This window comes from Rhagoletis zephyria, unplaced genomic scaffold (genome assembly GCF_001687245.7).
Source record: "Rhagoletis zephyria isolate East Lansing unplaced genomic scaffold, Rhagoletis_zephyria_1.1 Rzeph_scaffold_00572, whole genome shotgun sequence".
NCBI lineage: Eukaryota > Metazoa > Arthropoda > Insecta > Diptera > Tephritidae > Rhagoletis > Rhagoletis zephyria.
In genome coordinates this window covers 24,405-48,145 of record NW_016157656.1, presented here as the reverse complement: position 1 = coordinate 48,145, position 23,741 = coordinate 24,405, and the positions used below count along the sequence as shown (strand labels likewise).

At 39.0% G+C, this 23,741-nt stretch overlaps 1 protein-coding gene across 1 annotated transcript in view; it reads left to right on the top strand.

The window, feature by feature from the left end:
• Tre1 (Trapped in endoderm 1) overlaps positions 1-23,741 on the top strand; it is a 190,949-nt gene that overhangs the window by 153,426 nt on the left and 13,782 nt on the right. The window contains exon 5 of the mRNA XM_017612713.1: positions 20,348-20,802. Coding sequence (XP_017468202.1) covers positions 20,348-20,802 — 455 coding nt within the window. The remainder of the gene's footprint in view (positions 1-20,347; positions 20,803-23,741) is intronic.

The following is a 23,741-nucleotide window of genomic DNA, read 5'->3' as shown; positions in this document are numbered from 1 at the left end:
AAACCAACCCATCAAAAGTTATCGGTGATGCAGCCTTAGTAGAGGGCAAAGCAGCGTGCAGAGGCGGCGCAACAACAGAGCCATTCGAAGTCAAATTCATGTTCTCAACGTTTGTAACAGCAGGGCCCTATTGCACCAACTAATTATCGTTAGCATTTTAGCAAATTATCGAACTTGCGCAAAGTTTTGTGTTTTGTGTTATGATAAGGAAAAGTCACTCAAATGAGTATTGATAAGTAAAATATCACTCAAAACAAAAAAATCAAGACCTAAAAACCTATAAAAAGGCAAAATAAAATAACAAAATAGGCTGGAAAAGTCAAAATAAAATAGCGAAATAGGCAGGAAAAGGCACTAGAAATCGCAAAAAATTCAAAAGAAGGCACTAAAAAAAGACAAAAACTGAAAAGAAATCTAAAAATTCATTTATTTTAAAAAGTTTTATATTACAAGTAAAAAGAGAAAAACTATGAACTAGTTTCATTATATGAACAATTTTTACTTTGAATCTTTGACTGTTTTCTTCTTTCGGGTTTTTAACTCACAAATCTTTAATCTCTATAGTTGTAGTAACATTGAACCACAAGATGCATTTTAAAGTGTTCTGGCAGCATTTTCATTAGATTTTCGCGAAGGAAAGCCTTGAATGTACCACACGTGCGCTCAGCGTGAGTTGATACAAGTGGCGCCCAATTTAAATATGGAACGTTTGAAACTTTCATATTAAATATCAGGAATAAGGGCTTTTCATCGCTATAATCACTTTTTTAAAGAAAGAAAAGGCAAAAAAAGGCAAATATCTTCAAAAAGGCAACATCAAATGTGTATATATGGAATCAGGGAAAGCTAAATGGTGGACATTCTTAATCGAATATACTCTATCTCGTTAGCAGAAAAAAGGCAATTTCCATAAAATACGTTCCCTGTTGATAAGTTATGCAAATTATCAAAATTTATTAGCATTTCGTTGCACCAAAAATTTTTATTTATCACTCATCATCTTTCATTTTGCTAACTTTAGCATTATTTTGCTAAAAATAATTTTACCTATCATACCAGTGATAAGTTACATTCATTCAGTCTGAATGAATTAATCAGTGCTTTAATACGTGATTCGATAAAATATTGACACAAAAAATGCTTCGATTCGAACTATTTTTATTAGAGGAGGAAAATCCACAAATAATAAAAGGTGGAGTAGAAAAATTTCGGCTATCTCGTAGCCAAAATGAAAAAAAAATTATTTAAAATTGGAGCGGACCTACAATATAACAGTGAGCGTAATAATGGAGTGCAGTGCAATATAGTCGTTGTGCTGGGTATGCAGTTGCAGTTGCACGGCTATACTCAATCCCGACTCTTGCGTCCTCGTTCGCGCACTCTGGGCAACGTCGGCTACCCTTGTGCGAGATGCGGTAACCAATCCGATTGGAGCCTTGGATCACGGCAGAAAGAGAGGGAGCTTCGGTGGGGCCACTCCGACTTATTCCGTTTAAGGGCTCACTGAAGCCTGCAGCGTCTGCTCACGTGTAGGTGCGGCTACAATCGGGTGTCTGTCTTGGAGCAAGCGGCTCGCTATATAAACGTGTATTTGGTTGCGAAACCACCCCCGTCCCAGCAATGGGTTGTGCCCTGGGTTTGGACCCGCCACGTACTCCACCGTACATATATACACCACCATACATACATATCAACGCATATATATACTCTCCGATACATTCATACAACATCAATAACTTACAACACAACACATGTACACTCCACCGTACATATGCAACAGCGTATATATGTACTCTTCGGTACACGCATACAGCATCATGCAAAACACTGATAGCAGCACACCAGCCACTTCGTTCGCCAACTATAATCGGGACAAGCGCGCACGACGAATTCTCAAACCGACCACGCAGCAACGAGTATAAAAGGCTGAACAAGTACGCAGGCGAGTCAGTCTTGCTAGGTAAGCCATTGGCTGAACTAGGTTGACGTCTAGTGGTTTGTCATTCGATACGCTGAATCGTCTCTGGCTAGTTAATACAAACATAGCTTGACCAGTCGGTTGGCGTCTAGTGGTGAGTCTTTCAGACGCGCTAAATCGTCTCCGGCTGGTCAATCCAAGCACGGCTCGACCAATCGGTTGGCGTATAGTGGTGTGTTTTCGGACATGGTAAATCGTGCCCGGCTGGCCGAGCCGCGGTCACCGCCGCCCCCATTCCAGCCCCTACTCACGTAGTGTGCGACTAGGGAAACAGCGATACCTGAGAGAGTCTTGCTAGGCCGCTCAACTGCCGCCGGGAATCGCTTGCCGAGCTGTACGTCACTGTTGAGAGCATCCGCCGCTACCGAGGGCCATCGGAAGCTGTTGAAAGCCATTCGCCGACGCCGACAATCATCTGCTGCGCCGCTACTGCTACTCCGCAGCTAATGAAAGCTATTCACCGAGAATCATATGCTGTGGTGCTGCTACTCCGCTGCATTTGGGAGCCATTCCCCGCCGCTGCTACTCCGCAGCTATTGAGAGCCATTCGACACCGCTCAGAGTCGCTTCGCCGTTTTGCTGCTCACCAGATTTTTCGCCATTGCTGAGAATCACCCGCCGTTCTGCCGCCACTGGTCACCGTTGCTCAACAGTTGCTGAGCGTCACCCGCCGTGCTACTAGCGCTCTCAGCGTTGCTCAACCGTAGCTTCGCCATTCCGGAGAGTTACCCGCCGTGGTACCAGCCACTCACCACTTGACTCTTCAGTACTCACCGTCATCCGCTCCGACCCGACCGCTCGACAACAACGAACGCCACCAGTCTCTCTCCTTGTCCCTCTCTTTGGACATAAGGTTGCTGGCACTCTAGTCATAGCGCGATGTGTGTGTGTTCCAAGTGAATACACGAGAATAGTGTCTTTATTTGATGGGGGTTCGTGGACTCTGGATCGGCAGAGCTCACCTCAACCATCGACAAAATCCACCTGTTACAGTGAAGGAGCGAAGCAGTGCCTCGGATGAGACCCCCCTTATGATGACGACCACGGCAAATGTTTAAAGGAGCCTCTACCCGGCTGGTTGATGTCCTCGTAAGAACAAAAGCTGACATCACCGCCATCCAAGGAATGCGTTGGCAAGCAATGCCTGGGGCCTTGCGACGTATACTACAGCTGCCATATAAAGGAGCGCAAATTCGGTGTTGGATCTTTGAAACCACCGTCAGAATATTCAGCCGCCATGACGAAACGTCCGACAACGGACTGAGGCTGATCGACTTCGCCGGGGCCCGAAACATGCTAGTATGCAGTACTAGGTTCAAGCATAAAAAGATCCCATATGCGAGCAATAGTAGGATTTAGAGGGCATACGAAGGGATGCTGTGAGTCATGGGGCGACTCTCCGCTTGCCGGGCAGTTGAACTCATACCTGAGCAGATTAAACGAAGATGTTCTCAACGAATTCCCGGCATGCGGAGAGTCGCCCCATGACTCACAGCATCTCTTCGTATGCCCTCGAAATCCCACCATTCTAACGCCCCTGTCCCTATGGACAGACCCCCTCGAAGCTAGAAGCTTCCTGGGGCTACCGTTAGTAGAGCTTGACAACAACGATTGAGAACTAACCGATATGGGCGGGGTTGTTGTAGCCCCTACAACAACAACAGCAGTGGAACCACATTTTCCGCTCATTAAGTACCGCCGCCGAAGAAGTAGAGGGGCCTACAGGGTCACTCTGCGATCTGTGTGCCAACGCGCGCCTTGTGGGACCGCTATAGAGATCTGAAGAGGGAAGCGAGACGTATTTGCCGCAATAAGAAGAGAAGAAGAGAGAGGGGCCGAGATACGTGAGTGCGAAGAGCTTGAAATTCTGGCCGACAGGAAGTATGCCCGAAAATTTTACCAGAGAGTTAGGCGAATTACGGAAGGTTTCAAGACCAGGGCGTACTCCTGTAAGAACAACAATGGCGACCTAGTTACCGATGTTCAGAACGTACTTAAATTATGGAGGGAACATTTCTCTACCCTGCTGAATGGTAGCAGCTTGGAAAGTTGTGGAGAAGAAAAACCCGAGCCCCAGTCGATGATGACGGAGTCGATGTTCCTCCGCCTGACTATGACGAGATACGAATAGCGATTACGCGGCTGAAAAACAACAAAGCTGCTAGAGCTGATAGCCTGCCAGCCGAGCTATTCCAGTACGGCGGCGAGGAGGTGATGAGGTGCATGCCTCAGCTCGTATGCAGAATATGGTCAGATGAACGCATGCCCGACTCTGGAATTTAAGTGTGCTCTGCCCAATCCACAAGAAAGTCGACCCTGCCACTCGCGCCAGCTACCGCGGAATCAGCCTTCTAAGCATAGGTTATAAGGTCTTTTCGAGTTATTGTGCGAATGTCTGAAGCCCACCGTCAACGAACTGATTGGACCTTATCAGTGCGGCTTTAGGCCTGGCAAATCAGGTATCGGGTATTCACAATTCGCCAAATCTTGGAAAAGACCCTCGAGAATAGGATCCGCACACACCATCTATTTGTCGATTTCAGAACCGCTTTTGACAGCACGAAGAGAAGTTGCCTTTATGCCCCAATGTCTGAATTTGGCGCGATACCACCAGCTTCGTCAGAATAGGGAAGAACCCNCGACGTATACTACAGCTGCCATATAAAGGAGCGCAAATTCGGTGTTGGATCTTTGAAACCACCGTCAGAATATTCAGCCGCCATGACGAAACGTCCGACAACGGACTGAGGCTGATCGACTTCGCCGGGGCCCGAAACATGCTAGTATGCAGTACTAGGTTCAAGCATAAAAAGATCTCATATGCGAGCAATAGTAGGATTTAGAGGGCATACGAAGGGATGCTGTGAGTCATGGGGCGACTCTCCGCTTGCCGGGCAGTTGAACTCATACCTGAGCAGATTAAACGAAGATGTTCTCAACGAATTCCCGGCATGCGGAGAGTCGCCCCATGACTCACAGCATCTCTTCGTATGCCCTCGAAATCCCACCATTCTAACGCCCCTGTCCCTATGGACAGACCCCCTCGAAGCTAGAAGCTTCCTGGGGCTACCGTTAGTAGAGCTTGACAACAACGATTGAGAACTAACCGATATGGGCGGGGTTGTTGTAGCCCCTATAACAACAACAGCAGTGGAACCACATTTTCCGCTCATTAAGTACCGCCGCCGAAGAAGTAGAGGGGCCTACAGGGTCACTCTGCGATCTGTGTGCCAACGCGCGCCTTGTGGGACCGCTATAGAGATCTGAAGAGGGAAGCGAGACGTATTTGCCGCAATAAGAAGAGAAGAAGAGAGAGGGGCCGAGATACGTGAGTGCGAAGAGCTTGAAATTCTGGCCGACAGGAAGTATGCCCGAAAATTTTACCAGAGAGTTAGGCGAATTACGGAAGGTTTCAAGACCAGGGCGTACTCCTGTAAGAACAACAATGGCGACCTAGTTACCGATGTTCAGAACGTACTTAAATTATGGAGGGAACATTTCTCTACCCTGCTGAATGGTAGCAGCTTGGAAAGTTGTGGAGAAGAAAAACCCGAGCCCCAGTCGATGATGACGGAGTCGATGTTCCTCCGCCTGACTATGACGAGATACGAATAGCGATTACGCGGCTGAAAAACAACAAAGCTGCTAGAGCTGATAGCCTGCCAGCCGAGCTATTCCAGTACGGCGGCGAGGAGGTGATGAGGTGCATGCCTCAGCTCGTATGCAGAATATGGTCAGATGAACGCATGCCCGACTCTGGAATTTAAGTGTGCTCTGCCCAATCCACAAGAAAGTCGACCCTGCCACTCGCGCCAGCTACCGCGGAATCAGCCTTCTAAGCATAGGTTATAAGGTCTTTTCGAGTTATTGTGCGAATGTCTGAAGCCCACCGTCAACGAACTGATTGGACCTTATCAGTGCGGCTTTAGGCCTGGCAAATCAGGTATCGGGTATTCACAATTCGCCAAATCTTGGAAAAGACCCTCGAGAATAGGATCCGCACACACCATCTATTTGTCGATTTCAGAACCGCTTTTGACAGCACGAAGAGAAGTTGCCTTTATGCCCCAATGTCTGAATTTGGCGCGATACCACCAGCTCCGTCAGAATAGGGAAGAACCCTTCCGAGCCGTTTGATACCAAACGAGGTTTCAGACAAGGGGACTCCCTTTCGTGTGATTTCTTTAATCTGATGTTGGAGAAGATAATAAGAGCTGCAGAACTGAACCGCTCAGGCACAATACTTTACAAGAGCGTACAATTGCTGGCATATGCCGATGACATCGATACTATCGGTAAAGCAAGGGCTGTTCTGCTTTTTCGGGATTGGATATAGAAGCAAAGCGAATGGGTCTAGCGGTGAACGAGGACAAAGCGAAGTATTTCCTGTCATCACACAAACAGTCAGAGCATACTCATCTTGGCACCCACGTGACTATTGACAGTTACAAGTTTGAAAAAGTAGACGACTTCGTTTATTTGGGAACCAGCATTAACACTAATAATAATGTCAGCCTTGAAATCCAACGAAGAATCACTCTTTCCAACAAGTGCAACTTGGGCTGAGTAATCAATTGAGAAGTAAAGTCCTCTCTCGTCGTACAAAGATCATCCTCTATAAGTCACTCGTCATGCCTGTGCTGGTGTATGGCGCGGAGGCATGGACAATGAAAGCATCTGATGAGGTGGCTCTAGGAGTTTTCGAGAGAAAGATTCTGCGCAAGATTTATGGGCCTTTGCGCGTTAGCGATGGCGAATACCGCAGACGATTTAACGATGAGCTGTATGAGCTTTACAACGATATAGACATAGTGCAGCGAATTAAAATTCAGCGGCTCCGCTGGCTTGGCCATGTCGCTCGAATGGACAGAAACTCTCCTGCTCTGAAGATATTCAACGCGGGCTGCGATGCTGGTAACAGAGGAAGGCCTCCTCTGCGTTGGAAAGATTAGGTGGAGAAGGAATTGGCTTCACTTGGCATTTCCAATTAGCGTCAATTAGCATAGAAGAGAAATGACTGGCGTGCTGTTTTGGACTCGGCCAAACTCGCTTAGGCAGTTACAGCGCTAATAAAGGAGAAGAAGAAGGTAACTTGCGGATCACTGTTTTAAAGCCTGCCCGTATAGATTTGTAAAACTGTTTTCCCAACAAGTTTTTGAAGAACTTGTGATCTATAAAGTGTACTTTATATGGTTCAGGAGAGACTCTAGCGTCTGTGACAATTCGAACGAAATCAGCCGGAATATACATCTCCTTGGCCTTTTTTTCTCTCTAATATTGAATGTACTGTAAGTATTTCTGATAAATTGTTGCGTTATGTTTTAATTTCAATGAATTGCAATACGTTGGCCGCAATACGTTGGCCAACGTGAGATTTCGGTTCTGCGCACAACAACCATCACTAAAAAAACTGTTGGAATGTTAAGACTGTTCTTCTACAAAGTGAGAAACACAGGAGGCGAAAATATTTGAATACATTCCCCCTTCACCTTCGTGAAAAATTAAACAAACGTAAATTGAAGTACAGCAAGTTTTTGCTTAAAGTAAGTTGATGATGCAGCTTTTAGTGGCACTAATTAAACAACTTGTCCATCTAAAGTGTCGACATTTATTTCACCTCTTACGGCTCTTTCTTTAGCATTATCCTTTTCCATTCTTGTCTTATTTTTATTACTAGTGTGTTCTGCATAGGATGTTTGGTCAGTATTGCCGTTCGTAAAACTAAAGCATAGGTAACATTGATCTTTTTAAGGTTTAAATAAACCAATATTTAGAGTGCGTAACATTTAAAAATGACACTTAAGAAAATTTTTCATTAAGTGGGATATGTTTATCTGCGAAATACTGTTCGTACGCTTTGAATATATCTTTGTAAGAGCTGTAAGCCATTTTAGCTATTTGGTGGGTAGATTTAGCCTCCGCCTTCTTTTTTTTGGCCACCAAAATTTGGAGAAGGCCCGAAAATTTTACCAGAGAGTTAGGCGACTTACCTAGTTACCGATGTTCAGAACGTACTGAAATTATGGAGGGAACATTTCTCTACCCTACTGAATGGTAGCAGCTTGGAAAGTTGTGGAGAAGAAAAAACCGATCCCCCAGTCGATGATGACGGAGTCGATGTTCCTCCGCCTGACTGTGACGAGGTACGAATAGCAATAACGCGGCTGAAAAAAAAGCTGCTGGAGCTGACAGCCTGCCAGCTGAGCTATTCAAGTAGGGTGGCGAGGAGTTAATACGGTGCATGCATCAACTCTTATGCAGAATATGGTCAGATGAACGCATGCCCGACGACTGAAATTTAAGTGTGCTCTACCACCGCCATTCGCTCCAACTACCGCGGGATCAGCCTTCTAAACATAGTTTACAAGGTCTTATCGAGCGTATTGTGTGAAAGACTGAAGCCCACCGTCAACGAACTGATGGGGCCTTATCAGTGTGGCCATAGGCCTGAAAATCCACCATAGACCAGGTATTCACAATACGCCAAATCTTGGAAGAGACCCGCGAGAAAAGTATCAACACTCACCACCTATTTGTCGACTTTAAAGCCGCTTTCGACAGCATTAAAAGGAGTTGCCCATATGCCGCTTTGTCTGAATTTTAGCATCCCCGCCAAACTGATACGGCTGTGTAAAATGACGTTGAGCAATACCACCAGCTCCGTCAGAATTGGGAAAGACGTCTCCGGTGGAGTGCAATAAGGCCCGCGGAAATAACGCTCATGGGCTTTATTTCCTAAAAAAAAATAAAGCTCGTGGGCGTTATTGCCTTTTCGAAAAAGAAATTAAGCCCTCGGGCTATATTGCCTTTTACCGGTGGACATTATTTCCCTTTCGATATGGCAATAACGCCCGCGGGCTTCATTTCCTAAAAAAACCCCTGTTCTAAATAAAAACTGACTAATATGATAACATTGAACTAAAAATTTGTTTTCCTTATTATTATACGAATAAATTGAAATTAACAAATTTCAATGCATATATTTGTATGTGTGTATTTACGTGTGTATGAAAATTAAATAATTCAAAGTTTCAACAAAAAAAGGAACATGAAAAAGTAAAAAGTGAAATACTTTCGTCGATTGTCGAATAATTTGACGGCAAATTGGACACAAAATGCTTGTATTACCATTTAGATTAGAAGGCCTACTGTGCCCTGCAAAGCAATCTGTGCAAAGCTTAAAATGATTGGCCGAGCTGCTCTGATTGGCAGTGTGTGCCTTAANCTTATCTATGATTTTGAGTGATATTTTACTTATCAACACTCATTTGAGTGACTTTTCCTTATCATGTTGGTAAAACACAAAACTTTGCGTAAGTTCGATAATCTGCTAAAATGCTAATGATAATTCGTTGGTGCAATAGGGCCCAGGTATTCACAATACGCCAAATCTTGGAAGAGACCCGCGAGAAAAGTATCAACACTCACCACCTATTTGTCGACTTTAAAGCCGCTTTCGACAGCATTAAAAGGAGTTGCCCATATGCCGCTTTGTCTGAATTTTAGCATCCCCGCCAAACTGATACGGCTGTGTAAAATGACGTTGAGCAATACCACCAGCTCCGTCAGAATTGGGAAAGACGTCTCCGGTGGAGTGCAATAAGGCCCGCGGAAATAACGCTCATGGGCTTTATTTCCTAAAAAAAAATAAAGCTCGTGGGCGTTATTGCCTTTTCGAAAAAGAAATTAAGCCCTCGGGCTATATTGCCTTTTACCGGTGGACATTATTTCCCTTTCGATATGGCAATAACGCCCGCGGGCTTCATTTCCTAAAAAAACCCCTGTTCTAAATAAAAACTGACTAATATGATAACATTGAACTAAAAATTTGTTTTCCTTATTATTATACGAATAAATTGAAATTAACAAATTTCAATGCATATATTTGTATGTGTGTATTTACGTGTGTATGAAAATTAAATAATTCAAAGTTTCAACAAAAAAAGGAACATGAAAAAGTAAAAAGTGAAATACTTTCGTCGATTGTCGAATAATTTGACGGCAAATTGGACACAAAATGCTTGTATTACCATTTAGATTAGAAGGCCTACTGTGCCCTGCAAAGCAATCTGTGCAAAGCTTAAAATGATTGGCCGAGCTGCTCTGATTGGCAGTGTGTGCCTTAATTAGCCCAGTAAAATTATATAAATTTGGTAGGAAAATTGAAAAAAAAAATGTAGCAGCATATTAAAATTCAAAAGTTGTAGAGAATTTCATTCTTCACAACTTGTATACCTACATTTGTTTTGTATGACGCTTAGATCACGGCCGGGAACGTGCGAAACATAGCGATTAACCCAGAAAAATTAGTTAAATTTGGTAGGAAAATTTAAAAAAAAAATGTAACAGCGATTCTTTTATGCAGTTTACTTCTATTTAACACGTAGATCATGGATCCACAGTCTCGCCCCTAAATTTCATTTGGCAACATTCGATTTGCAAGCTGATTTTGCATTTTTCATAAAAAATGGTTAAATACAAATATGTAGAGAATTTAATTTCCCACACTTGNGTCTCGCCCCTAAATTTCATTTGGCAACATTCCCCCATCTTGGATTTTATTATTTTTTTTTGGGTTTTTTCGATTTGCAAGCTGATTTTGCATTTTTCATAAAAAATGGTTAAATACAAATATGTAGAGAATTTAATTTCCCACACTTGTCATATAGAAGGTTTTTTAAAAATAACATTTTTTATTGTAAAAAATTAGCAAAAACCTTGNGAGTTGTAGAGAATTTCATTATTCAAAACTTGTATACCTAAATTTGTTTTGTATGACGCTTAGATCACGGCCGGGAACGTGCGAAACATAGCGATTAAACCAGAAAAATTACTTAAATTTGGTAGGAAAATTCATTCTCCAAAACTTTTGTGCCAACATTTTTTTTGTACGACGCTTAGATCACGGCCGGGAACGCGATACACATAGCGATGTATGGGATGCGCCGTTAACTTCATTTCCACACCATCACCTGCTTTCATTAAAAAAAAAAAACGTTGCCCGTGGATTGGGCCTACTGGAGAAACCACGTTAAAAAAAAAACGCGGCGAAAGACTCTACCTCAGCGCTGGTGTGGCAATGAGTTTTACGGCGCATCCCGTACATTGCTAAGCTTACCGCATTCCCGACCGTGATCTAAGCGTCGTACAAAAAAAGGTAGGCACAAAAGTTTTGGAGAATGAAATTCTCTACAACCTTGGAATTTCAATAGGCTATGTATTTTCAACAGAAATTGTCAAAAAGTGGTGAAAACGATGACAATGTAAATTTTTTTCGTAGTTTTTGCTAATTTTTTACAATAAAAAATGCAATTTTTAAAAAACCAACATACTTAACAAATGTGGAAAATTAAATTCTCTACATATGTACACTGCCGGAACAAAGTATTGACACAGCAAATTTTTCGCAATATATGCAACAATTTTCATTCTAATATGTTTCCGCTAATTTCGTATAAAAATATGGTTAATTGTACAACAAGAAACATAAAAATATAACTCCTCAACTTTGTGCAAAGCTCGCGAAAATTCAGCAAATTTTCATAAAAATTTTCAACTTTTTAATCAGATTTTGTAGAATTTTTTTGAGTATGCAGATTTGTAGCCCAACAATTCAATAATAATAAAATGCAAGGTTTAAGTAGTTGGTAGTAGGAATTACCGTTGATTTTTGGCAATTTTTTTCACGCAGTCTCTTCCATACAAAATTTTTTCGAAAATACTTTATATGGATATAATGCAAAACACCTTCAACAAAAAATTCTCAAAAAACAACGCGATTTTTGACTAACTCCGAACTTGCATTTTTTTACTAGAATTTAATGGGCTGCAAAACTGCATACTTTTGCTGAATTTTCGCGAGCTTTGCACAAAGTTTAGGAGTTATATTTTTATGTTTCTTGTTGTAGAATGAACCATATTTTTATACGACATTAGCGGAAAAATATTAGAATGAAAATTGTTGCATATATTGTGAAAAATTTGCTGTGCCAATACTTTGTTCCGGCAGTGTATATGTATTTAACCATTTTTTAAGAAAAATGCAAAATTAAAAGACCCCAAAAAAATATAAAATCCAAAATGGGGGAATGTTGCCAAATGAAATTTAGGGGCGAGACTGTGGATCCATGATCTACGTGTTAAATAGAAGTAACCTGCATCAAAAAATCGCTGTTACAATTTTCTTTTTTAATTTTCCTACCAAATTTAACTAATTTTTCTGGGTTAATCGCTATGTTTCGCACGTTCCCGGCCGTGATCTAAGCGTCATACAAAACAAATGTAGGTATACAAGTTGTGAAGAATGAAATTCTCTACAACTTTTGAATTTCAATATGCTATGTATTTTCAACAGAAATTGTCAAAAAATGGCGAAAACCGTGGCAATGTAAATTTTTTTTTGCAGTTTGTGCTAATTTTGTACCATAAAAAATGGTATTTTGAGAAAACCTTTTATATAACAAATGTGGGAAATTAGATTCTCTACATATTTGTATATACCCATTTTTTACGAAAAATGCAAAATAAGCTTGCAAATTGGAAAAAACCCAAAAAAACTTAAATCCAAGATGGGGGAATGTTGCCAAATGAAATTTAGGGGCAAGACTGTGGATCCATGATCTACGTGTCAAATAGAAGTAAACTGCATCAAAAAATTGCTGTTACAAATTTTTTTTAAGAAAAAGTCTAATTTTACTGGGCTAAATATCACACAAACCACTCGACCACGGCTGATTTATTTTATTCTGCCCATTACAATTTTTTTTTTGTTTGCGAAAATTTTCAGTCGCCTTCTCAGTTAAAACAACCCGTGCGTCATCCACATCACCACAGTATTTTTGTGGCGTGGGTACACAAACAACCCCAACTCCTCATCGTACATTCATATAGAGCAATTTAATACTGTAAGCAGTGTTGGCACTAATCGATTGATTTTTTAATCAATTAGTTAATTCGATTAAATTCAATCCGATTACAGTTAATCATGATTAGTTTTAATCCGATTAAACAGTTAATCGTAACCGCGATTAAAAAAATTAATTTTTAATCATTAACTCTTAATTTGATTAAGTAGGTTTGGCGATTAATTACTTTATGCTGGTATTTTCCTGTGCACACAAAGCCAGTTAATCGAGTATGGCTAAGTCGGGTTTCCTCATCAATCTAAGAAATTTGGTGTGCCTTTTCATTAAGATCTATACCAACATACGTTTTACAAACTAGGTTTTAATATCCCTCTGCACATGTGCGCTGGGTTATAAAAGTTCCGAGTTTATATATTACTAATAACAATAATTATAATTTTTCTTTTATTTTATGTGCTTTTTATAAGCGTAAAACACAAAATAATTACTACAACTGTTGCTTGGTTCCAAATTCGGACAAACTAGACAACTTAATCAGATTTTCTTTTTAATTGGATTAACAATTATGATTAAAATTAATTAATCGTAATCGCCGCCAGCGATTAACGATTAAAAAAATTTAATCATTAATCATACATTTGATTACGATTAATTAATCTTAATCGTCAATCCCGATTAACATTTTAATCGTTAATCAGATTAGCATTTTGCCAACACTGACTGTAAGTATATAAACAAATCAATTTTCCTGCTTACGAGCGAAGGGGGGAGGGGTAGCGAGCCTGTTGGCGCTAAACCGCGGCCATCCGCGTTTGCCCGCCACCACTGAAATACCTAAGACACTGAGAACAAATATGCGCATCGCATTGAAGGCAAAAAAAATAGTAAGAATTTACCTTTAATTTCCAATAATTCGCTTATCAGTTATTGACAAAAATACCGTTCGATTTTATGCGTATACTCCAGAAGGGAATTTAACTCAGAACTACACTGTATGCAAAAATAGAGAGCAATTAGTTTAAAATACGTTCCATTTTATGCAAATGTATGCCTGTATACTTAATTTACGGTGACCATATTTATAGAGATCAAATACGGGACAAGAAGAAAGTCATTTTTTTATTTATCTTTGCTTTTATTTCCACAACGGAATGCAACAAATCAAAAATTATGTGTATTTGTTTGAACATAAATACGTACATATGTTTTAGGTATATATAGAAAATCAAAGAAAAAGATTGAATTCATTTTTCGCTTAATGTTTTCCCATTATTTAACCAATCTCTAATTTTTTGTTCATCTAAAAACTGTTTAATGTAATTAAACTCATCGAACAATTCCGAATCATCAATGATTAAACAGCCTCTTTTCGCCATAATTAAAATTAAGCTTTTTTCTATATCGGACCACGAAGGCACTTCTTTTAGCATAATCCAACTTAAGTTTTCTACTTCTTGAAAAGATGAGTCCCACTGATTCAAGTATTCAAAGCACGTGTTATAAAACGCGGTCACATTTTCTTTAAATTTGCTTTGATTGATAAGGTTTTGTTCATCCAGCTCAGTTAACAACTTTTTAACGTCCAAAGGCAAAAATAGTTCATCTCTTCGTTGAATCATTTCGAGATTTAAGATTTTTTAATATTAAAGCTACTTCAAGCATGCTTACATCTTGCGATTCTACTTGAGATATTTTAGAATAAAATTTTGCAGCCTGACTATGAATAAATAAAAGCCATATTAGTGAACATGGATTTTTAAAAAAGTCATATAAAATAGTAGGAACTTTCTTCTGTGAAAGAAAATATTCTTTTAAAGGTATATAAAGCTTTATAATTCTTTCGACAGCAGGCTTGAGCGTCATCCACCTCGTTTTGCTAAAACCTAAAAGTTTACGGTACTCCGTTTCCGAGTTTTCGCAAATATCTTTAAGTTTTTCTACACGAACAGTGTATATATAAAAAAAGAATATATTTTTACCACAATAACTTCCATATCTAAAGGTAAACACTCTACCGCTGTTTAGATACAGTTATTCAGAATGTGAGCTGCACAATTCACACCGATTAAATTGTTTCCCGTAGATTTCTGCAATTTTGCAAAAACATTGTTAATTCTCCCCCTACCAGAGCCCCCAAAATTGCAGTTGGTGTTGTCAGCGCAAAGAGCAAGTAACTTGTTACGTATTGCAAAATTATCCAGCGTGTTATTTATGTATTCTGAAATAATGGCAGATGTTTCTCCTGAAAGCTCCTTACATTCTATTATTTTTATTACAATTCCAATTTGAGAGCTAAAGTATCTGACCAATATTGGGCAAACTTTTGTGCTCCCATGATTGGAGCAATCACTGTAAATGGTAACAAAATTAATTGCCTCCAATTTCCGTTTAGTGTCCGCAATGGAGATTTGTGACAAAACGTTGCATACAATTGCTTCACTTTTCGTACGAGCACATGAAAACTTCTCATCAAAACAGTTTTTTATGAGTTTGGTAGTGCAGTCATTTGACCTGAATGAAAAATTATGTTGAACTGTGTGGAAGGCCCAAGTCCCTTCGTTGACTGCATTCTGTTTTGTAGCCCCATCAAAGTTTTTTGTACAAAAATATTTGTTCAATTTTTTGGTTGATGCAGCGGCAGCATGGGCATCTTTATGTTTTCGCGTGTTTAGATGTTGAGAAATATCAGACCGCCCCCCGTTTGCAATTGAAAACACTGATTTGCACTTTTCACAACGAACTTCACTAGCCAGTCCAGTTTCTTTAATGAATTTGAACTCTTTTTGAAGCTCATCGTTGAAAATACACCTACGTTTTGGAGGCATGGTGGCTTAGTTCTAAAAATTAATTTCGTTTCCTTATATAAATAAATGAAAATTTATTTTTACATCGATTTTATTCTTACAACGCGATGATAAGTAAATGTCTTGCGTTTATCAACATCGCTTTCAATTACGCGGATAATTTGATCCGAGACTCTTTTTTCTCGTGAGAGTGCTGTCAAAAGGTTCATTTTTTATAACATCTTCTAATAATGCCACTGCTACGAAAAACATGCTTGGTATTTACTAAGAAATTTTAGGTGATTTTTTTTTTGAATAAGTAAATCGCTCGAAAATCAATAAATGTGAATAAATATCTGCTTTGCCTTTTAGTATTATAAAATTCTTAAATTACGAATAAACGCGTTTTTACTTATAAGCACTGCATTTTTGCTAGTTTTTTATAAATGCATGCACAAAAAATCCCTCGAATTCAAAGCGCTGGATTTTGAACTTGACTAGTGGTAGCTGTTCATCGGCCCTGAACTTTCTGTGCTGCCAAGTCATAAAACGAGTTTGGGTGCTCTCTCAGAAGCAAAACGAGAGTGTCTCGTATCATATCATCTGTGTTCAATTGGTTCATTGACATGTCATTCTGATCAGCTGACAAATCCGGGGATGTTGAATTTTTCCTCTAGTTAGAAATACCAAATACGGTACAAATACTGGACGTAAGGAAAAATACAGAACATTTTGCGTCCCGTATAAAATTATTAAATTGCCAGGACAGGTGGCCCAAAAAGAGGACTAACCCGTATAATACAGGATGGATGGTCACCGTAACTTAATTGGAATGTTTCAGTAAAATAAAGCCAGAGAAAATACTACTCACAGGCTTTATTTCCTTTTTTATGGAATAAATCAAACGGGTGTTATTTCCTTTCCTTTGAGAAATAAAGTCCGCGGCCATTATTGTTCTTTCGCAAAGGAAATAAAGCCCGCGGGCTTTATTGCCTTTTATTGGAGGGCGCTATTTCCCCTTCGAAATGGAAATAACGCACATGGGCTTTATTTCTCTTTTTGTTTTTAAGAAATAAAGCCCGTGGGCGTTATTTCCGCGGGCCTTATTGCACTCCATCGACCTCTCTGAGCCGTTCGCCACCAAATGGGATTTCAGACAGGGCGACTCCCTTTCATGTGACTTCTTTAATCTGATGTTGGAGAATATAATAAGAGCTGCAAAACTGAACCACTCAGGAACAATTTACTACAAGAGCGTGCAATTTCTGGCTTATGCCGATGAAATCGACATCATTGGTAACAAAAACCGCGAAGTCTGTTCTGCCTTTTCCAAGTTGGATAAGGAAGCAAAGCGAATGGGTCTTGTGGTAAACGAACACAAGACGAAGTATCTCCTGTCATCAAGGAAACAGTCAGCACATTCGCTTCTTGGCACCCACGTCACTGTTGATGCTTATAATTTCGAGAAAGTAGAGAATTTCGTTTACTTGGGAACCAGCATTAACACTGATAATAATGTCAGCATGGAAATCCAACGCAGAATCACAGCCTTATTCTATATCATGAACGATAGGCAACACGAACGATTCGTCTACAGATGAAAATATCTCTCATTGCGATTTTATTACTGTGTCGGACGTTTTCGTCTTGCTTTTCGTATATTACGTTACAATGGTCTCGGTTACGTTTGAGCCTGCTAGAATGATGCCGCCGGACTAATTTTTGAAGCATTCCTCTGCAGACGAATCGTTCGTGATGTAGAATAAGGCTGTCACTCTTGCCAGCAAGTGCTACTTTGATCTGAGTAGGCAATTCAGGAGTAAATTCCTCTCTCGACATACGAAAACCACACTTTATAAGTCACTCGTCATGCCCGTGCTGGTATATGGCGCAGAAGCATGGACAATGACAACATCCGATGAGGCTGCTCTTGGAGTATTCGGGGGAAAGATTTTGCGAAAGATTTACGGGCCTTTAGCGTTGCCGACGGCGAGTACCGCCGACGATGGAACGCTGAGCTGTATGAGCTTAACAACGGCATGGACATAGTGAAGCGAATTAAAATACAGCGGCTCCGCTGGCTTGGCCATGTCGTTCGAATGGACACGGACGCTCCAGATCTGAAAGTATTCAACTCGGAACCCGCTGGTGGTAGCAGAGGAAGTGGAAGATCCCCACTGCGATGGAAAGACCAGGTGGAGAAGGACTTGGCTTCACTTGGTATTTCCAATTGGCGTCAGTTGGCACAGAAAAGAAACGACTGGCGTGCTTTGCTGAACTCGGCCAAACTCGCCTCGGCGGTTATAGAGCCAAATAAGAAGAATAAGTAGTAATGGCTTAAGTCCGCTACAGCAATTATTATCGACTCTACATTGGTTAGTTAATGGTAGCCAATATCATGGAATCTGTCAAATGCATAGGGTCCACAAATTAACGGTATGTAGAGTAATCCATCGAGTGGCAAATGCCGTGACAAACAAATCGATGGATGAAACTATTTGCTAACTGTAATTTACGCAAAATATTGGTCCTGGGCCCAATTGCACCAACGACTTATCAGTTATCACTTTACAACTTTTGGATAAGCCTTATTTTTGAAAAGTAAAGTTTATCAACTCAAAGCAACCGTAGTAGGCATATTAGAAATTAAATCTTGAGCATTGACAACAGAAGAAGGCGATTGTGAAGAGCACAACAGAGATTGACTCACGACGTAAGCGACAACAAAATTAGAGGTGGACCGAATGTCAGCAGCGGTAGCGGCTTTAGAAATCAAAGCGATGGTAGTAGGCATACTACAAATGAAAGCATGGGCATTGACGACAGTTGGAGACAAATTTGAAGACCAAAAGAGAGATTGATTACACGGTTCAACAAACTTTGGCCTCATCTTATAGATTTTTTGATGCTGATTTGAAGTGCATTTACAAAATTTTTCTAGCACGTCCAGTTTTTGAGAAAAAACTGTTGAAGTGTCGAAAAATGGCAAATTAAAAAAAAAAATTAAAATAGTATTTGGACGTATGTAGTTTTTCTGAAGAAAAACCCACGTATTAATGAAAATCTAATTTTTCTGATGGATTCTACCTCATGTCGGTGAGTTGTCCTCAACAGGACACACGCGCTCAAGTGGCCGTAACCGCTTCACAGCTTCTAAATCTAAAAGCGGCTCAAGTGCCATATCGACTGCTGTAAATTTTACAAAGGTAATTTCGTTCTGGCACTTACTCAAGTCGCACATTCGATTGTTTCTTTGTACAACCAAAAAAATGTTTAGTTATAATTACCAAGATTTCCTTAGTGACCAAATGGTATAGTTGGATATGACGAAATAAATATCTAATTGGCGAAAGTCTGCAATTTACTTGAGACTGTTGATTAGGATAAATGTACATATATTGTAATAATATACAAAACCACATTATTTTTAGTTGAATAAAATCATTGTTAAGCAAAAATAAATAGTGTATTGATTAATACAAGTTTTTAATTAAGACCGAAATACAATAGCGCAGTGGTAGTGACAGTCTTTCGAAATCAACTGTTGTTTAGAAAGTGTGCTGTCGAATGAAGCAACACATAATACGGCAGTGGCAGCTAGCAGTACTGCTCAGTTTAGCCCAAATTCTAAATTCACTGACGCTGCCTTGGTCGCAGCAAACTTTGCGTGTTGAATTCGACATAAATGAAATGCAGCCAACTTCTGTTTGAGTCACCAAAGCCTTAAACACAACAACAAAAATGGAATGTCAAATAAAGCAGTCACTGACAATGCCGTATTGTGTTTGCTGCGGCAGTGACTGCCCATATTAGTAGTAACAGCTGATTGTAAAAACTGTCACTGCCACTGCGCTATTGTATTTGGGCTTTCACTTTTGTGAACTTGTAGACTTAAGTCAGCTAATAGTTTATTCCTGCCAAAAAAGTTTTAAGTTTGGCACAAAAAAAAATTTACTCAATGACTGTTGTGTTTTTTTATTTTTATTGAAATTAATATAAACATAAAAAATACATAAGTATAAATCTACATACTTATGTATTTACATTGAAGGCCTGCTAATGTTGAACTATAAAACATAGCGACATGTGCCACATCATGAGAGTGCCAGTGCAAAGTATGTCTCTCATACATGTTTGACAGAGACAAATGAAGACTCTGTCGAATAAATTCCAATCAAATCATGCATCAAGTCTATGCATGTCAACACATGCGACATAGTCAGCATTATTAATTATATTGTATATACATGAGGAGATTTTTAAAATTTTGGAAGCCCTTTTATAGTAAAATTCATTAAACAATTGTCTAATTAAAAAATCTATACATATTTTAATACAAGGCAGGATCAAATAGTATTAAAAATATGCTACAGAAATACAACAGCGAACAACAGTTTAGCTAACTAGCAATGACATGCTAAAACAGTAGTGGTATTCACCAAAGTGAGCAAGTGGCCTGGCAGTCTGGTAAAAGGGCAGACAACTGTCGTTGCTTGAGCTGATCTGCTCTTTTGCCAGAGTGCCAGGCCACTTGCTCAATTTGGTGAATACCACTAATATGTTTGAGATGGAATGACATGGCACAACACCTTGTTTGTGTTGATATGACATAGCAATGCATGAAATTTTTGAAAACGACATTTTTACAGAAAATGTTGAATTTTGCAGTCCTTTAATATACATACATACTACATTGCTATATAGTATATATTTTTTTTCAGCTACCACCTATTTTGGGAGTTTGGGGAGAAATGGGACTAGACGATGCCACATTTTCATGTACAATTTTGAAGAAGAATGAAAAGTCCATCAAAAAAACTCTGTTTTTGATTGGATTTCTCTTGCCCTGCATAGTTATAATAGTTTCATATTCGTGTATTTACTTAACTGTTATACGACAAAAAAGAAGAATGGAAACTCATAGAAACTATAAAATTTCGTCGAATGAGTCGGTATTGACTGCTCGAAAACAGAACGAGGATAACAGATTGACTGTAATGATGGTTACCATATTCGGCTGCTTTCTTGGCTGTTTCTTGCCATTAATGTTGGCGAACGTAGTGGATGATGAAAGGAAAACGAGTTACCCCTGGTTTCACATTATGGCGTCAGTAATGGCATGGGCGTCGAGTGTCATAAATCCGATTATTTATGCCGCAACCAACAGGAATTATAGGTGAGCAGTGTCCATATTACACTTTCTTAGGTGATGTACAATAATGCCATTGAAATTATGCGTTTTATTTTCTACCGAAAATGTTGCTCTCTCAGTTCTCTCTACGCACAAATATTAAGGAGAGGGCAATATAAAGGCAACATTTTTTGTAGAAAAGAAAACGCAAATAAATTCACTTTTAGGGAGTTAATGTCAATAACATCAGCACACAAGCTTCTTTTTCATATCGGACCCAAATTTGATGTCACACTTTCTATAGGTTTCATATATTTTTATGGGTTCTATACATGAAATAAGCTAAACGTATTCGAGAAATTTGTCTTGTTAAGAGATATGATATGTCGAAAGTTTTGATTTCTTCGTGATTCTGACCAATCTTGTACTCTTCAAATCGTTATATCTCGGTTCTAGTCATCGTTAGACTTCACCTTAACGTCGTAAACCAGACCAGTAAATAAGGGATTTAAAATCATACCATATTAATCCTTGTTTAATCTTTACTAATATTATAAATGCGAAAGTTAGTTTGTTTGTTTGTTACGCTTTACCCTTTAATAACTCGACCGATTGTCATGAAATTTTGCATTGGGGTTATTTAGCCCAACTTAAAAGATAGGCTAGCTCGAGTAGACAAGGGGACATGGGGCCTCTCATATAAACAGAATTTTTCATACTGCATATCTCTAAAAGTATTTGTGGTAGAGCACTGGAACTCGGTATGGATATATATAAAATCAACTCTATACTCATTGAGAAAAATGGGCGCTATTGGAGAAGTGAGATTGACCCCTCCCTACAAACCGAATTTTTCATACCCTATACCTATGGGATTATTTGTGCTAGACTAAGGTTTAGTCAGAAATGCGTCAAGCCAAAGCATCTTTCTTCTTATTTGGCGCAGTAACCGCGCCGTTTTCCGGCTAGATTCAGCCGGTTGTGAAAGCAAACAGCCGGAGAAAATTCAGTTTAGCCGGCAACCGATTTGTTAGCCGCTATCCAAAAAAAAATTAGCCACTTTTATCCGATTTTGCTATTTGCAATATTTTCTTAAAATTTGTATATATAAGTTTCCATTTTTACAAATTTAGTGGCCCAAAATCTATTAGAAATGGGTATCTCGGAGAAATTTTTCATGTCGAACTGTGTTACATATATACAATTCAAATTTCTAATCCGAGAAGTCTTCAAATACTGGGCCGATTTCAATGATTTTTATTTTAAGCGCATATACAGTGACCCAAATATAAACTGGAACGCGACATTTTAGCAAATTTCGGCTTTTTTTTGTTTAGTTAATTTAATGTTTATTCTTTTTTATGAAAATCTAGCTGATTACTTAAAAAATACCATTTAAATCCAAACTTCATATTTTGTGGAAATATTATGAAAATTTTGCAATTTTTCACAAAATTTTTTAGCTTTTTAATCAGCATCTTTAGAAATTTAAAATCTTAGTATAATAAGTAAAAATGTAAAGTACCTAGCACTTACCGCATATTTTTCGCAATTTTTTGTTGCCGGTGTTTCGCATTTTTTACATATAAAAAACTTGTCGAACATAGTTTGTATGGCCAAAACCGTCATTAAAAAAATTCCAAAAATCAGCAGTAAGGCCTCGCTAGTTCAAATTTGCACCTCATTAAACTACAATTTAATAGACTTGAAAACTGCATACCATATTTTTTTCTAAAGCTGCCGACTAAAAAGTTAAAAATTTTGGTGAAATTGTGCACAAGTTTCATAATTTTTGCACAAAGTCCGAAATTTGGATTTATATGGTGTTTGTTAAGTAATTAGCTATATTTTCATAAAAAATAATAAACATTAAGTAAAGTAAAGAAAAATAGCAAAAACTTGCTAAAATGTCGCGTGCCAGTTTATATTTGGGTCATTTTAAAGAACGTAAGAGCGCGAATTTCAATGTGAAGCAAAACCCTCTGGGAAGACAATATCTATGAATAATTGTATCGTGGTGCTAACATCATTTAGTGTGACTCATTATTGCTCTCTGACAGGCATGTGCAGAGAGTGAGCAGGTCCTTAAAAACGGGAACGCTTCGAATATATGGACATCAAAATAACGTATGCGGAATGAAAAAAATTCTGGTAAACACAGGAGCCAAACTAAGTATACCAAAATCTAGTGCGCAATCTTAACAAGCACTCCACTAAAAATTACCCCTTTGTATATTATAATGCTGAAATAATTTCCTTGAAAGAGAACGAACACTGAAAATTTGCTAGTAAATTTTGTATACCGAAACTCAATGTCACGAAAAGTAGCGTGCTTTTTCATTTTTTCTGTATGAGACTTAAAAAAAAGTTTATTTACAACGGAAATGTCGGCTTTAAAGCATAGGAAAACACTAGAAGGAAAACCCACGAGTGTGAGAAAACATGTTTCACATAGCAGCGAAATGAGACTGTAACAAGAATCATAAGTTGCTTGATCTCTCTGCAAAATCACAGCGTATAATGACAATAAAGTGCAAAGTAAGCGATAAAACACTGTGCAAGAGCCAGGGATATAGTGAAATATGTGCAAACCACTCTACCCAAGATTTTTTAAACGTTGAAAAGGAAAATTAAAAGCGGCTATGAACGCTTTCCCAAAATTTGTTTGCACTACATTCATTTCTGTTTTGTACAACGGATTAGGGAAATATTTTTCATTGGGGACCCATAAAAGGACACCTAAATATAACTGAACTAATTATCGTCTAAATGGCTAAAACAATAATAACTCAAATTGGAACAATAAAGTCCCAAAATAATATTTTTGAAAAAGACGCATTATGCTTGAAAGCTTAAACAGGCCAACCGTTAAGGACATAAGTCTTTTCTATAAAAATGTTTCTTGGAAATTTTGACAATATCTATGTGAGTGGGAAAACTATATTTGTCGCATCCTAACGTATAGCTGTTTCTTTTTACTGCAT